The sequence below is a fragment of the Emys orbicularis genome, chromosome 8, assembly GCF_028017835.1.
Source record: "Emys orbicularis isolate rEmyOrb1 chromosome 8, rEmyOrb1.hap1, whole genome shotgun sequence".
NCBI classification, from domain to species: domain Eukaryota; kingdom Metazoa; phylum Chordata; order Testudines; family Emydidae; genus Emys; species Emys orbicularis.
This window is the reverse complement of record NC_088690.1, coordinates 34,427,839-34,442,520: the sequence shown is the minus strand read 5'-3', so window position 1 is coordinate 34,442,520 and position 14,682 is coordinate 34,427,839. Positions and strand designations below refer to the sequence as shown.

At 44.0% G+C, this 14,682-nt stretch overlaps 2 protein-coding genes across 2 annotated transcripts in view; one reads left to right on the top strand and one right to left on the bottom strand.

Annotated features, from left to right (window-relative positions):
- Positions 1-2,015, bottom strand: part of RPAP2 (RNA polymerase II associated protein 2) — a 68,317-nt gene extending 66,302 nt beyond the window's left edge. The window contains exon 1 of the mRNA XM_065409299.1: positions 1,933-2,015. Coding sequence (XP_065265371.1) covers positions 1,933-1,999 — 67 coding nt within the window. The 5' untranslated portion in view covers positions 2,000-2,015. The remainder of the gene's footprint in view (positions 1-1,932) is intronic.
- Positions 2,016-2,066: 51 nt separating this feature from the next.
- The window catches only part of GLMN (glomulin, FKBP associated protein), a 35,359-nt gene continuing 22,743 nt past the window's right edge, over positions 2,067-14,682 (top strand). The window contains exons 1-6 of the mRNA XM_065409651.1: positions 2,067-2,105; positions 5,306-5,370; positions 6,181-6,306; positions 10,024-10,143; positions 11,092-11,200; positions 14,131-14,377. Of these exons, the coding sequence (XP_065265723.1) occupies positions 5,329-5,370; positions 6,181-6,306; positions 10,024-10,143; positions 11,092-11,200; positions 14,131-14,377 (644 nt within the window). The 5' untranslated portion in view covers positions 2,067-2,105; positions 5,306-5,328. The remainder of the gene's footprint in view (positions 2,106-5,305; positions 5,371-6,180; positions 6,307-10,023; positions 10,144-11,091; positions 11,201-14,130; positions 14,378-14,682) is intronic.

Here is a 14,682-nt window from a genome sequence, read left to right as displayed (position 1 = left end):
TTTTAGTCCTGTACATCGTCCAAAAAAACAAGTTAAGGGGACACTATCAACTGGGAATGGTGGTGTCACATTTCTGTCTGAAGATTTTGTGCCAACTGTATTTCCTAGGGATTCTTCCGTAACATTTCCCACCATTGTAATTCCAGTGGTGATAGCAACTGTGGAAATGCTAATGTAGACAAGGCACTGGCTGCCACTGTTTTTTCTGCCCCCTGATGTTGGCTGAATCTGCTCTGAACAGGTGAAATAATATGACCCCCGATTCTGCAACAAGTGCCACATGCACAGACACCTACACCTTTGTGGAACACTGCTGACTTCAACAGGAGTTTGACCTACACTAGCTTCTCTTCCCTAATCCATTGCTAGCACAAGTGGCAGAAGGTGTAGGAAATTTCAGATAAATTCTTAGTGTAGATGCAACCTAAGTTTCCTGTAACTAAAAAAAGTTTTAGAACCAAGCCCCCCAAAAGACCCAACCCTCCTCCAATATCTTTCTGCCTCCCCAGCTTGTCTTCTTTGTGCAGCTGACAGCACTTGACACAAAGCAATTTCACTGTTTCCCTTGTAGTCAGTCACTCCCTTTTGAAAAGAAACTTCTATACAGAAAGAGGAGCAGAAAAGAATTATGTAAAAAAGGGGAGATTTTTGTTTTTGTTTTTTTAACACTTAACACTTTTTCAAAACATGCCATTTAAATGGTACTTGATCAGAAAATAGGCTTGTTTTATTTGGTTAGTATCAAACTACTTAGGTTGACACCATCCTTAATGGTGCTGCACAATGGGGTCCTCACATGGAAGCAAGTAAAAGTAAAAGCTGCAGCCAACAAGCCACATCCCTAAAGGAGCAACACATGTGGCTCTCGTGGATGCTGGTGCATGTGGCTTAATGCCAAGTGCCTTACATCAACATTGTCCAACGTCCCCTCTCCCTTGGGATGCAGACACCCCCCTTTTGCTAAGTTTCGCCAACAATGAGACATGGAAATTTCCACCATGGCCCATGATTAGTGCCCTACCAAATTCATGGTCCATTATGGTCAATTTTATGGTCATAGGATTTTTAAAAATGGAAATTTCATGATTTCAAATGTTTAAATCTGAAATGTCACAGTGTTATAACTGTACGGGGCCTGACTCAAAAGGGGATTGTTGGGGGTTGCAAGGTTATTGCAGGGCGGTCGTGGTATTGCCACCCTTACTTCTGCGCTGCTGGCGGCAGCACTTCCTTCAGAATTGGGCTGCTGGCCAGGAGCCCAGCTCTGAAGGCAGTACTGCCACCAGCAGCAGTGCAGAAGCAAGGATGGCATGGTATGGCACTGCCAGTCTTACTTCAGCACTGCTGCCTGCAGAGCTGGGCCCTGGGTCAGCAGCTGCCGCTCTCTGGCTGCCCAGCTCTGAAGGCAGTGCAGAGGTAAGGGTGGCAAATACCGCAACCCCCAGTTTGAGAAAGGCTGGTCTCCCCTGTGAAATCTGTATAGTATAGGGTAAAAGCACACACAAGACCAGATTTCACAGTCCATGACACGTTTTTCACAGATGTGAATTTCGTAGTGCCCTACCCATGATATAGTTACAGGATAATACCCTGGCCAGGGCACACCACACCACCAGGCCAGGGGAGGGTTTAGCCATGCCTCAGGGCTGGGGCCAGGGCCAGCCACAGAGCCCCCCCAGTGCTGGTGCTAGTACTCTGGGAGCCCTAAGCTGGAATATTTTTGCCCCCCTCAACACATACTAATAATAGGGGGCCCTTGAGCTGCTTGAGGCCCTAAACAATTGCTTAATCTGTTTATGCCAACCACTAACACCCGCCCCCGCGAGGACGGATTGGGTCAGTCCCCTGCGCTGAGCCGGGGAGGGGGTGGGGAGGACAAGGCCACGAGGCCGGGAAGCTGGGGGGAGGGGGGCTGTGTGGTACTAATCCTACCTGCGCGTCTCCGGCTGGATCTCGCCTTCACACCGACCCGCAGCTGCTCCGCCGCCGCCATCATCATCGCCCGCCCCGCCTGACCTCTCACCCGCCGCGGCGCCGGGGGAGGCGGAGCCTGAGACTGGGCACACGGGGCTCGATCCGGAGCGGCCCCTGCGGACGCACGTTAGGTAGGAGGCAGGCGCCGCGCAATCCTTGCCGCCGCCGCGCCGCCGGGGGAGGGGGCTGGGGAGAAGGACGCGTCACGCTGCCGGGGGGAGCGGCTGCTGCGGGCTTTAGCCCCCTAGCGGAGGGGCCCTTATTCCTCTCCCGGCACGTTCTCTTCATGGCGGGTACCGGGGCTGCCCCCCGAGGCGAGCCTCACTGGGGCAGCTCCCCAGACATGTCCCCTAGAGCCGGTTCAGAGGGGCCGGATGAGGAGACCCCCCTAACGACCCGCCCGCCTCCGTTGTTGGAGGACTGGAGCTCGCAGGCCCGTTTACAGCCTCCGCCTCTGGCTGGAGGATTTTGCTGTGAGCGACCCACACGGTCTCCGTCCCTCTTTCTCTTCCTTCAGTGCGATGCCCCCGCAGCAGTGGCCCCTGGCGGGGACGGCGATCTGCTTATTGATTTGCTTTAAGAGACACCCGTTTTATTTAGGCCGAGGGGTATTGAGCAGTGACTCAGTGCATGGGTTATAATCCCACCTACTGTGCTGAACCTTGTCTAAGAAGATCCCATACAGCCCATCCTCCCCAGACCCAAAGTGTGGCTAGTGGCGATGCGGATGCTTCAGTGTCCCAAAGTGTATGGAGGTTGCCAGGTGCTTTAATCCTTTTTAGGCACTTACAGCTGTGTGGAATAAATTCCCTCACTGAGTCGCATTTTTCATTGGTGTTCGGATCCTTTAAGTAACCCCCAAACTCCAGTGAAATTCCTTGTGTTTGGAGTTACCCATTTGGAGAGTGGGGGGGAAAAGTTAAATAACTCAAATAGCTTTCAATTTAAAGTTCAGAACAGAGCCTATAGTAGACCTCTGTGTATTGGAAATACAGGGGATGTGCGGGGGGTGAAGGCCAAAACCATAACTAGATTTAAAAAAGAATGAAATAAATTCATGGAGGACAGGTCCATCAATGGCTGTTAACCAAGATGGTCAGGGATACAATCCCATGTTCTGGGTGTGTCTAGTCTCTGACTGCTGTGGGAGTGGATGACAGGGAATGAATAATTGCCCTGTTCTGCTCATTTCTTCTTAAGCACCTGGCATTGGTCACTGCTGGAAGACAGGGTACTGGATTAGATGGACCATTGATCTGACCCAGTATGACTGTTCTTATGGAGAGCATGTGTGTCAAGTCTGAAATCAAAATGGGTGAAAAATAAAATGTTATAAATGAGTGAAGGGGGTTTGTCAAGTATAGCTAATATGTAAATTTTCATAATGACTTAGGGACCTGTCCAGCTTTCACTGAAGTCAGGGAAAAGAATAAGATATCACTGACAACTGGATTAATCACTTAGGCCCCAATCCTGCAATGAGCCCTGAGTCAGTACACCACTACAGCAGCACAGAGCTCAGTGCATGATTTGGGCCTTATTGATGTTGTCAAGTTACTTTGGGCCCCAAATAGAGACTATACATTTGTTTTAAAACAAATTAAAATAGTTCTGGGGGAATGTCACCATTGCTCTTGCAGTGTTGTGAACCCAAACACAACAGCATGTGCTAGTGCAATGCAGGGATTGGCCTGGAATGAAAGATTAAGCTTTAATTAATGATTGTGGTGTGATGAGACCTCCAGGAATACGTCCAACCAAAATTGGCAACCCTAACGCTGAAACAGTTTTTATAGGGGGGGTGCTAAGAGCCATTGAACCAAACTAAACTCTGTATATAAGGGAAACTGCTTCAAGACAGGGGGTGTGGCAGCACTCCCAGTTCCAGCACTTATGGGGCAATGAGAACTGCAAAGTAAAACTGACAAGTCTAGGTTCAGTGTTGGAACACAGTGAAATAAAATGCGATAGACTAATTTACTTTTCACTATATTGATAGTCTACTTACATTTATTCTTGTAGTAATCTAAATCCAAGTTTGGATGCTTTTAATACAATTCGACTTAATGCTGTTCATTTTATGGACCAAATTAATGTATGGTAGTTATTTAAATATATCATGTGAGATAGGCGAGGCCAAGATTTGAAATGGAATGCATGAGGACAGTATATAAAAATGTGTGTACAATTGTGCACCTGTGTATGTTGCATAAATATCAAGATTACATGTTTCAGATAGGTATTTAGGCACTGAACTCGCAATTTGCATGCAGAATCACTGGATGTGTGTACAGACACAGTGCTTGCACGCCCAAATGTAGGCATAACAAATCCTCAGGCTTTTTTTTTTTTACTATTAAATAAAAATGAGATTTACAAGTGTCCAGTAGGCATTAGGCGGTGATCCTGATTATGTAGAGATTTAAGCATGTGCTTAATTTTATGCATGTGAGTAGTCTTATTGCCTTCAATGGGAACGATTTGAGACCGTCTCCCTCTACAGGTGAAAGGCTAGCATAGTGTCTAGCCCATTGTGTTGGTCAGGCTCTCTTAAAATTCATTAGTAGGTTTAAAGATACCAACACCTAAATGACAAGATATAGTTCTGGATTAAATTTAGCAGTGACGGAGCTTTGATTTAATAACAATGTCTAGACAGTAAAAAGAAACAAACAATATCCTACATTCCAATCATAGAGCAAATAAACTATATATACTATATATGATGATTACTTTCTTCAACAGCGAATCATTTGCAACATTTACTTTCTTCAACAGTCCCCAATTGCAACATTGAAGTTTTAGGGTGCCACAACTGCCTCGCAAAATCTTATGCCTCAAAAACTGATTCTATAGCTATGATATTCTGAATCTGTAACCTATACAACCTATTGATTGTGTCACATCACATCTATTTCATTTTTGTTCCACAAAGACAGTAAAGGAATTTTGATCCTTATGCAATGGACTTTCTGTTAATAGTTGGACAATTCCTCTCTCTAGGTACAGTATGCATGCTCTTTCTTGTCTCCTATAAATAAGCAATAGCAGTGGCTGCATGCACAGGAGGTGGTGGAATGAAAGAACACCCTGCATTTCTGAACTCTTTTCTCTTCTCTTTTCCCTCGTGTTCTTTCATTCAGCCTCCTTAACTTCTCCCAACAATGACTAATCTTTCTCATTTCTCCATCTGTTAGCTGTTTTACCAGTCGGGACTTGCTAAAATGTGATAATTTTTAATCTCCATCTTAAATCCAGTATAATATTGAATATAATGTTAGAACAATATGTGACTCAGTACTGTACTCTAACTTATGACAGAGTTTTTCAGTGTCATAGGAACAAAGTCAGGATATGATGGCAACTGAGGAACTTCAAGCCATTATACAAAGATGCGTAAGTAACTTCTTTTTTTTAAAAAGATAGTAAAAGTTATAGAAACTGGCATTGCCTACATCTGCGTGTACTATATTTAAATAAAAAAGCAGGGGAGCTTTCGATAGCGCTCTTCATGACCATGCAGGTTTAGTTTCCATTGCCTGCTCCCTGGTTCTTGTCCTAGGACTGCTACTAGCATCTGACCCTTGCCTCTTGGACGATAGGCAGGAGCATGTAGAAGAAAATGTACCTCTCCAAAAGACTTGGTGTAATCTCAGGTCAGGGAAAGTGTTATTGAGAGACTGGCATGTGTTCTGTAGTAATTACTAGTATCTGTTTTACTCCTTGAGGAATTGTGCGCCACTGCGGTGCAGCAGAAAAATGCCACCCCCACCGAGCTGCCCGCACCCAGATTGCGCCACACAGAATGCTGGTACTCTTGAGGGAATTCTGATCCAAAAAATAAAAAATTTTAAAATTCTGCAAAGTTCTGCATATTTTATTTGTCAAAATAACACAGAAACACAATAATAATATAATCACTCCATTTTCAATTATTTTGGTAATTTATTTCAAAATATTAGTAAATAATTGAAAATGGTGTGATTATAATGTGTTATTTTGCAGAATTTTTAACTCTTTTGATGCAGAATTTTTTACTTTTTTGGTGCAACGTTCCCTAAGGAGTATTTTAGTGTCTAAATGATGTATCATAGGTATAGTAAAAACTAAACTACAGCTATAATAAATTGTATTTAAACTCAAATTTGGGTTTGTTTGTGATTTACATTATATAAATGTAAAGTTAAAGATAAATTTTCATTGTAGCAAATCCTAGAAGAAAAAGATTTCAAAGGAGAAGATTTTAATCTTTTTCAAGTAGCAGGCCAGAAGTGCTTAGAAGAAGGTTATGCAGCAGAAGTATTAGAAGTAATTCAAAATGAGAAAAATAAGGTAAGTTTAAATCTGCATCTGTGTGTATTTTAGTGGTATACATTAAACACATAGGTAAATAGGTTAAATTTTGCATATTCCAGCTGTTTATACATTGCTTTATTCTTAGTATCTTTGTAAGCCTCATATACCATATAGTACCCACAAGGATGTACAATTTCAGGGCACTGTACCAGGTATACACTGAAAGACATATACAGTTTGTATAGACCCAGATTCTTCTTTCTGTGAAGCTGTTTTGGCAATGGTTACTGGACCTGAAAAAAACATAGCCAACCAGAAGAGGTCACCCCAGAGTAGGTGGATCCTTTCATGTCATACAGGCATGCTAGTGGCTCCTACATGTGACCACACCAGGCTGTCAGTGTAGGAAGCAGGGGCTTCCTTGTACTACAGTAATTCTTGACTCCTAGATCAGCCCCTTAGAGCTGTTGTTAGCTGAAGCATCTTAGAGCAGCCCTCAGGCTGCATTGCCTTATGTTGGGGAGCCAGGTTGCTGCACAACTGGTCCAGGATAGAAAGAGTGGAAGAAGTGGATTAAAGCCAACTTTGTATATTACCTCCTGAGCAGTGTACTATTTAGCTTTAAACAAGGATATGTGGCACAGTGTCCTTAACAAACCCTTTCATTAATGTTTTCCAGTGAGATAAACAGAAAAGAAAAAAGAGATTTTAAGGCAAAATTTAAAAAGGGAAAATGATAGTGACTCTCTGTTGGGTAGAGAGAATTCCAGATGGATGGACTAAAATTGGCCACGATTTTAAGAAGAAAGTGAGCAGACAGGAAGTAACAGAATGAAAGTTCAGAGAAGTATATGACCAGTTTGGGAAACCAGGAGAGCATACTTATATGGGATACAGAGATAGATAGGAAGTCAGAAAAGGTGATGAATGATGGAATAATATTGTCCCACTTCATGGAAAGTAGTCTGGTTGCAGCCTCTGTACCCCACTGAATTTTAGAGTAAAGATTTTAAGACCTGAAAAGAACAGTTTACCTCCTTCCTCAAATAGTGTGTCCTCTCTAATTTTTGCCTGGAATTTTGCTACTACCATCCAATGAAAGAGTGAGAACACTGCCTATCCCTATTTGCAAAGCACATTCACATACACACCTGGAAATGCATAAGTTTATGTTGACAAAAGAGAAAAAACATTCAATGTATATTTTGGAGAATGCTCTTCAGAATATGTATCCATTCTGCCAAATAGGGAAGGAGGAAGGAGATGCCCAGAACGTTGTAATGATAAACTTTGTATTCAGGTTAATTACTATGGTATGTTACAAACAGCGGTGATCACAGAATTATAGAAATGCAAGGTTGGAGGGGTCCTCGAGAGGTCATCTAGGTAAGCCTCCAGCATGGAGTTAGGACAAATATATCTTGACCATACCTGACAGGTATTTGCCTAACCTTGCCTTAAGAATCTTCAATTACAAGGATTCCACAACCTCCTCTGGAACTATCTTTATAGTTAGAATATTTTTCCTAGTATCGAATCTAAATCTCCTTTACTGCAGATTAATCTGACTACTTCTTATCCTATCTTCTGTGGATATGGAGAATAATTGCTCTCTGTCCTCTGTATAATAGCCCTTAACTATTGTCAGGTCTCCCCTCAGTCTTTTTTTTCTCAAACCTAAACATGGTCAGTTTTTTTAACTTGTCCTCATAGATTAGGTTTTCTAAATTTTTGATCATTTATTTCTCTCTCCTCTGGACACTCTCCACATTTTTCTTAAAGTGTGGTGCCCAGAACTGGACACAGTACACCAGCTAAGGCCTCACCAGTGCCAAGCATAGCAGGACAGTTACCTCCTGTGTCTTACATTCGACCCTCCTGTTAATACATCCCAGAATGTTGTTAGCCTTTTTTGCAACTGCATCATATTGTTGATTCATATTCAATTTGTGATCCACTATAACGCCCAGATTCTTTGCAGCAATACTACCACCCAGCCAGTTATTCCCCATTTGTAGTTGTACATCTGATTTTTTCATTCCTAAGTATAATACTATGCACTTGTCTTTACTGAATTTCATCTTGTTGATTTTAGACCAATTCTCCAATTTGTCAAGGTCATTTTGAATTCTAATCCTGTCCTCCAAAGTGCTTGCAACCCCCTCCATCTTGGTGTTGTCTGCAAATTGTATAAGCATGCTTTCCACTCCATTATCCAAATAATTAATGAAAACATTCAATAATACCAGGACAGACGCCTGCAGGATCCCTCTAGTTACGTCCTCCCAGTTTGACAATGAACCATTGCACAGTGAACGTTTTTGAGTATGGTTTTTCAAACAGTTATGCACCCATCTTATAATAATTTCATCTAGATCACATTTCCCTAGTTTGCTTAAGAGTAAAGCTAAGATTTAGTCGTGGGTATTTTTTAGTAAAAGTTATGGACAGGTCACGGGCAATAAAGAAAAATTCCTGGCCCCGTGACCTGTCCATGACTTCTACTGTGTACTCCTGACTAAATCTTTGGTGTTCTGGTGTGCTCTGGGGGCACAGCTGCTGCTCTGGAGGGGGGCCTCTGGGGCATCCGCTGGTGCTGGGGGGGGGGGGGGGAGGCTCGGGGGGCTTGCTGGTGGGGGGGCTCTGGGACGCTCGCTGGTGCTGGGGGGGGCCTCCGGGATGCCTGCTGGTGCTCTGGGACGCTCACTGGTGCTGCGGGGGGGGGGGGGCCTCCGGGACGCCTGCTGGTGCTGGGGGGAGGGGGAAAGGGGAAGGGGCTCCGGGACGCCCACCACAGCTGCTAGCAGGGGACGGCTCCGCCGCTGCTGTCGGGGGGCAGCCCAGGACTGCAGCCACTTCGGGGGCACAACCCAGGACCGCCACTGTTTGGGGGTGCAGCTGGCCCCGGGGCGGACCAATGCAGTTGGCCCCAGGGTCGCCTGAGCTGCTCAGGCAGCCCTGGGGTCAGTCAGACTTGCCATCTGCAGAAGTCATGGAGGTCCTGGAAAGTCACAGAATCCGTGACTTCCGTGACAGACTCGCAACCTTACTTATGAGATTGTCATGTGGGACTGTGTCATAAGCTGAACTAAAATCAAGATATGTCACATCAACGCCTTTCCCCCATGCATTATTCCAGTAACCCTGTCAGAGAAGGAAATTAGGTTGATTTGGCATGATTTGTTCTTGACTGATCCATGTTAGCTATTATTACTTTATTGACCTCTAGGTGCTTACAAATTAATTGTTTAATAATTTGTTTTAGGATTTTACCAAGTATCAAAATTAAGCAGACAGCTCTATAATATAATAAAGATAAATACCATGTTTGCCCTTTCCTAGTTGTCTGAGACCTCACCCATCCTTCATGAGTTCTTGAAGATAATTGCTAATTGCTGAGATTGCTTCAGCTATTCCTTAAGTACCCTAGGATCAATTTCATCATGCCCTGCCAACTTGAATACATTTAACATATCTAAAAATTGTTTAACCTGTTCTTTCCCTATTCTGACTTGCATTCCTTTCCCCTTATTAATATTAATTGTATTAAGCATCTGGTCACAATTAACTTTTTTAGTGAAAAATGAAGTAAACTAAGCATTAAACACCTCAGCCTTCTTGATGTCATCTATCATTCATCTGTTTGTCATCCATAATCTATTGATTCTTTTTGATGTATATATGTATTCATTTAGGATTGTATTTTAAATCCGCTAAATTTTGGCCTGTTTTCTCTGTAAATCTGATTTACAGGTTATTGTCAAGAGTATGGGTTGGAATCTTGTTTGTCCTCTTGTTAGATGTATTTTGAGTTATAAGCAGGAAGATGAGAAGAGAGAACATTGTCTGAAAATACTAGATCAGTTGGTGCAGGTATGTTGTCAAACCATGTAGTCTTAATAAAGGCGAATCTCATATAATTATTGTACAATTACAGAACTTTAAGTCTCTTATTGTTACAATGTTTGTTCTGTAAACCTTAACTTTAATCAGAAAACTTCCTTTAAGTGAATGATGGATTTTCCATGCTGCACTGGATGTTGTTTAATGATATTAAAGTCCTGATATTTGTTGTCTCTTGGTGAACCTTTGACAGCAATATAAATGTGGAAGAGCGAAGGCAGACAAGTGATCTATAAGATTGGGTGAAAACATATCATTTTGAATTTAATTCAAGCAGTAGAGTACATGCTGAACTTTTTCTTTTACCTCTGCCAGTTAAAGTGGTCTCATATCAAAGTAGAATAAAATGTTATTTGAACATATTAATCTAAATATCCTTACATGTAGCTTCATTCTAAATGCATGTTTTAAAGCAGAAGTTTTCAAACTGTGGGGCATGCCCCCTTAGAGGGGTGCAAAGGAATGTTCGGGGGGGCTCGGGCCAGCCCCATGCCTGGAGGTTCGGAGGGGGAGCGCTGCCTCCATCCCCTGACTCCCCTCAGCAGGCCACCCAGTCAATGTCGACACCTTCATGCCCAGCACTAGCTCCATCCCCAGAGACCGAGGCACACTCCTTCCCACACCCTGAAACCCCGAGGAGGGAGGAGCAGATATTGGGGGAAGCACATCCAAAAATTGTAACTCAAAGGGGGAACTCAGCTCAAAAATGTTGGACACTGCTATTTTAAAGAAAGCATGAGCTTTTTGTGGTTTTTAGGTTTTGGTTTTTTGTAACAATAACGTCCTGGATGTTTTGCATCTTCTGTCATTGCCATGCAAAAACTGTTACAGGTTGGAAGTATGTTTATTATTGTAAAGGTACTTAATGTATTGCTTTGGAGGTAAACAACAGTACAATGGCTTGATCCTTTCTTGCAGCTGTGTAATCCAAAGGAACTTTTATTGGGTTTACTTGAGCAGATTGAGCAGACCTCTGGGGAACAGATATCCCACACTATTCTGCTCTTGCTTCAGCCTCTGCAGACAGGTAATGAGCACTTTCCTATCTGATTGTACACTTAAACAAAATCGCTTTCCTACTCCAGTTTAGTGCATTAGTTTATCTGCTGTTGAAAAAGATTTGGAACATTTCTCAGCTGATAATTTTATTACTTGTATTTAAAGTAGTGCTGTGCTGTAGAAGACCTAGCGTTCTAGGGGAGCACATGAAGTATAATTTCAGTACTTATTGAGACCTGTTTTAAGAGTGCCTGAGGACACAACAAATGGTTTAAAAGCAGAATATTTCAAATTGGCATCTGCTGAAATGCAATACTCAGCCATTGCTTGTACTAAAAATCTTTATACTTTCTGTGTGTTGCCATCCTCCTCCTCCTGAAACAGTCATCTGTATCTATGACTTTTATTCACTTGCCCTTTATAGGTATTGAAAGTTAACCAATTCCTGCATATCAATGAAAATCACAAACTGCATATTTGCTTAAAAAAATACCTGTGAGCTCAGAGGCCAGAATGTAACACCTCTCACCACTGGAAACATTAGCTGTGAATGCAGTTTTTCTAGTGGTGTAAAGCATTACATTTTAGCCTGCAGAAGTTAAAATATAGCTGAACTTTTTTTTTATTCATTAGTTCTCTTTTCATTTCAGTTCTGATATATTATTAGTGGCTGCTATCCTGAGACCCACTAGAGCTTAAAATCAATGTTTCTTTGAAACGAATGTCCCCTGTAGATGCAGCATATACCAACAGAAGAAGTTTTTGTTCTCGTATGGGAATACTGCCTCCCTGAATGGCGTTAACTATGCCAACAGAACCACTCTTCTGGAGATTTTGTCAGCATAGCTTTGTCACTAGCATGTGTTTTGTTTGTTTGTTTTGTTTTGTTTTGTTTTTCACACCCCTGACCAATATAGTTATACTGGTATAAATTTTTAAGTGTAGACCAGGGGTCGGCAACCTTTCAGAAGTGGTGTGCCGAGTCTTCATTTATTCACTTTAATTTAAGGTTTCACGTGCCAGTAATACATTTTAATGTTTTTTAGACGGTCTCTCTCTATAAGTCTATATATAATATAACTAAACTACTGTTGTATGTAAAGTAAACAAGGTTTTCAAAATGTTTAAGAAGCTTCATTTAAAATTAAATTAAAATGCTGATCTTAAGCCGCCGGCCTGCTCAGCCCGCTGCCAGCCTGGGGTTCCGTTCACCTAGGCCGGCAGCGGGCTGAGCGGGGCCTGCAGCCGGAACCCCGGCTGGCAAGGGGCCGGCAGCCAGAATCCCAGGTTGGCAGCAGGCTGAGCAGGGCCGGCGGCTGGGACCCCAGCTGGCAAGGGGCCGGGGCCCGGGACCCCAGACCGGCAGCGGGCCGAGCGCCTTCAGCCCACTGCTCGTCTGGGGTTCCGTCCGCTGGCTCCTGCCAGCCAGGGTCCCGGCTGCCCGCCCCGCTCAGCCCGCTGCCAGTCTGGGGTTCTGGCTGCCGGCTCCTTGCCAGCTGGGGTCCCAGTCGCTGGCCCCGCTCAGCCCACTGCCAACCTGGTCCTCAGGGTGGGGATGTGGGGGGTGCAAAAGTCAGGGCATGGGGTGTGGGGGGCTGGGTATGTGTGGGGAGTGTAGGAGTCAGGGATGGTGTCGTGGGGGGGCATACAGGGGGCTGAGGTACAAGGGGGGTGCAGGGGTCAGGGCAGAGGACTGGGGGGGTGGGCTGGGATCAGGGGGGTGCTCCCAGCCCCCTGCCCCCTGAGCGGCTCACGGCAGGGGGCTGGAGGGATAGGCCCCGCTCCTACCCTCCTTCCCCCTGCCTCTTCTCCGCCTCCTTACCGGTCTGAGCAGCGAGGGCACTGGGGCTGCTCTTCTCCCCTCCCTCGCAAGGGCCATCGTCGGCAGGGAGAGAGAGGAGGCGGGGCTCGACGCAGCACACTGGGGGAAGAGGCAGGGGAGGGGGAAGCTTGGCTGCCGGCGGAGCCTGCCGTACAGCAGCAGCCGGCAGGACCAAGCTTGCTTCTGCCCCCTTCCCCTGCCAGAGAGAGCGGTAGGCGGGGGATGGAGAAGAGCGGGCTGGGTCAGGCAGGATTTTTAATGGCACGCTGCTGCCTGCCGGGGTCCGGCTCAGCCCGCTGAGTGCCATTAAAAATCGGCTCACGTACCGTCTTTGGCACACGTGCCATAGGTTGCTGACCCCTGGTGTAGACCAAGCCTAACTTTAGTGGTTCGCGAGATACAGGCCACTAAAATTATGTTGGAATTTAAGGGGAACGTTTTGGTAATTAGAACGATGTCTTCTGTTAAGAGTTATGGACTGTGGACCAGTGTCGCCAAGTGCAGCTGAAATGAGAGAGGAGTCTGTAAAGGAGCTAGTTGCGGCACATTGATTTTGGGGCCAGTGCTACACTGGCTCTGGCATAGATTAGAACAGTCCTAGTGTGGTGCAAAAGGGCCAGATTTCAGCAGACATTTGGTATAGTCTCTTCTTCTGCCATGGTTAGAAACACTTCGGTAGTACAGATGTTTTCAGGGCCAGGAAGGGTTTGCCCCTTTGGGCCAGTGATATAAGAGAGAAATTTTCAATATTTACCTCCACTTTACAGAGGCAGGATTTGTTGTATATTAAAATGCATGGGATGCTGTTGTGATATTTCTTTGCAATACTCAACCCTGTGGTGCTGGTAGTTATAACATCCCAAAACTAACAGGTGCAGAATCCTGGTGTCTCTGCACTTGTTCATAGTATTGCAGGTTTGTTTGTTTGTTTTTAAACCAAAGGCTGTTCAATACAATTACTTAACTCAGTACAGATCTTATTCTTTGCTTTTTCTCAAACACTGAATCTACTATGGCAGGAAAAAGTTTTTGTGTTATAAACCAGAAGAAATTAAGATGTTCCACCTCTCTAACATCATTTGTGGGGGAAAATAGTAGATAACTAGATGTTTAACAACACTTTCTTTTTATTTCAGTTCTATTGAAACTTCATAGCAAGAAGTCATACTCAGTGGGTTTATCTTTGTCTACCATTTTAAATCAACTCTCTCTCCTGCCTGTACCTTACACAAAAGAAGAAATACGAGAAGATAAACTTGGCCTCTGCCAGTGTTGCAATGCAATAGTGGATTTTGCTAAACCTTTTGTGGATGAAGTTGTTAAAAATATGGAAGCCTCAACAGAAAATGATGACGAAGAGCTCAAAGAAGAATTGCTAAAATTGTGGGTATCTTATTTCTGCTTAAAATGCTTGTGTAATGAAATAAAATGAGCAATCAAAATTTCATGCACCAGCGGTGAATACACTGTTGATATTTTATAGTTTATCAAATAAACTGTGTAACTAATGTGTTTTTTTTTTTTAAAAACAAGCCCTTCCATATTTGAGAACTATGAAAGGAAGGGCAACGCTCATTCCAATCCTGGCTGGCAGGTGGTAGAAGAGTACCTGTATAAGGGGTGGGAAGCCCAGTCAAAGGCCCCTACTCCTTCCTTGCATTTACACCAGGATGAGGGACATGCCTCTT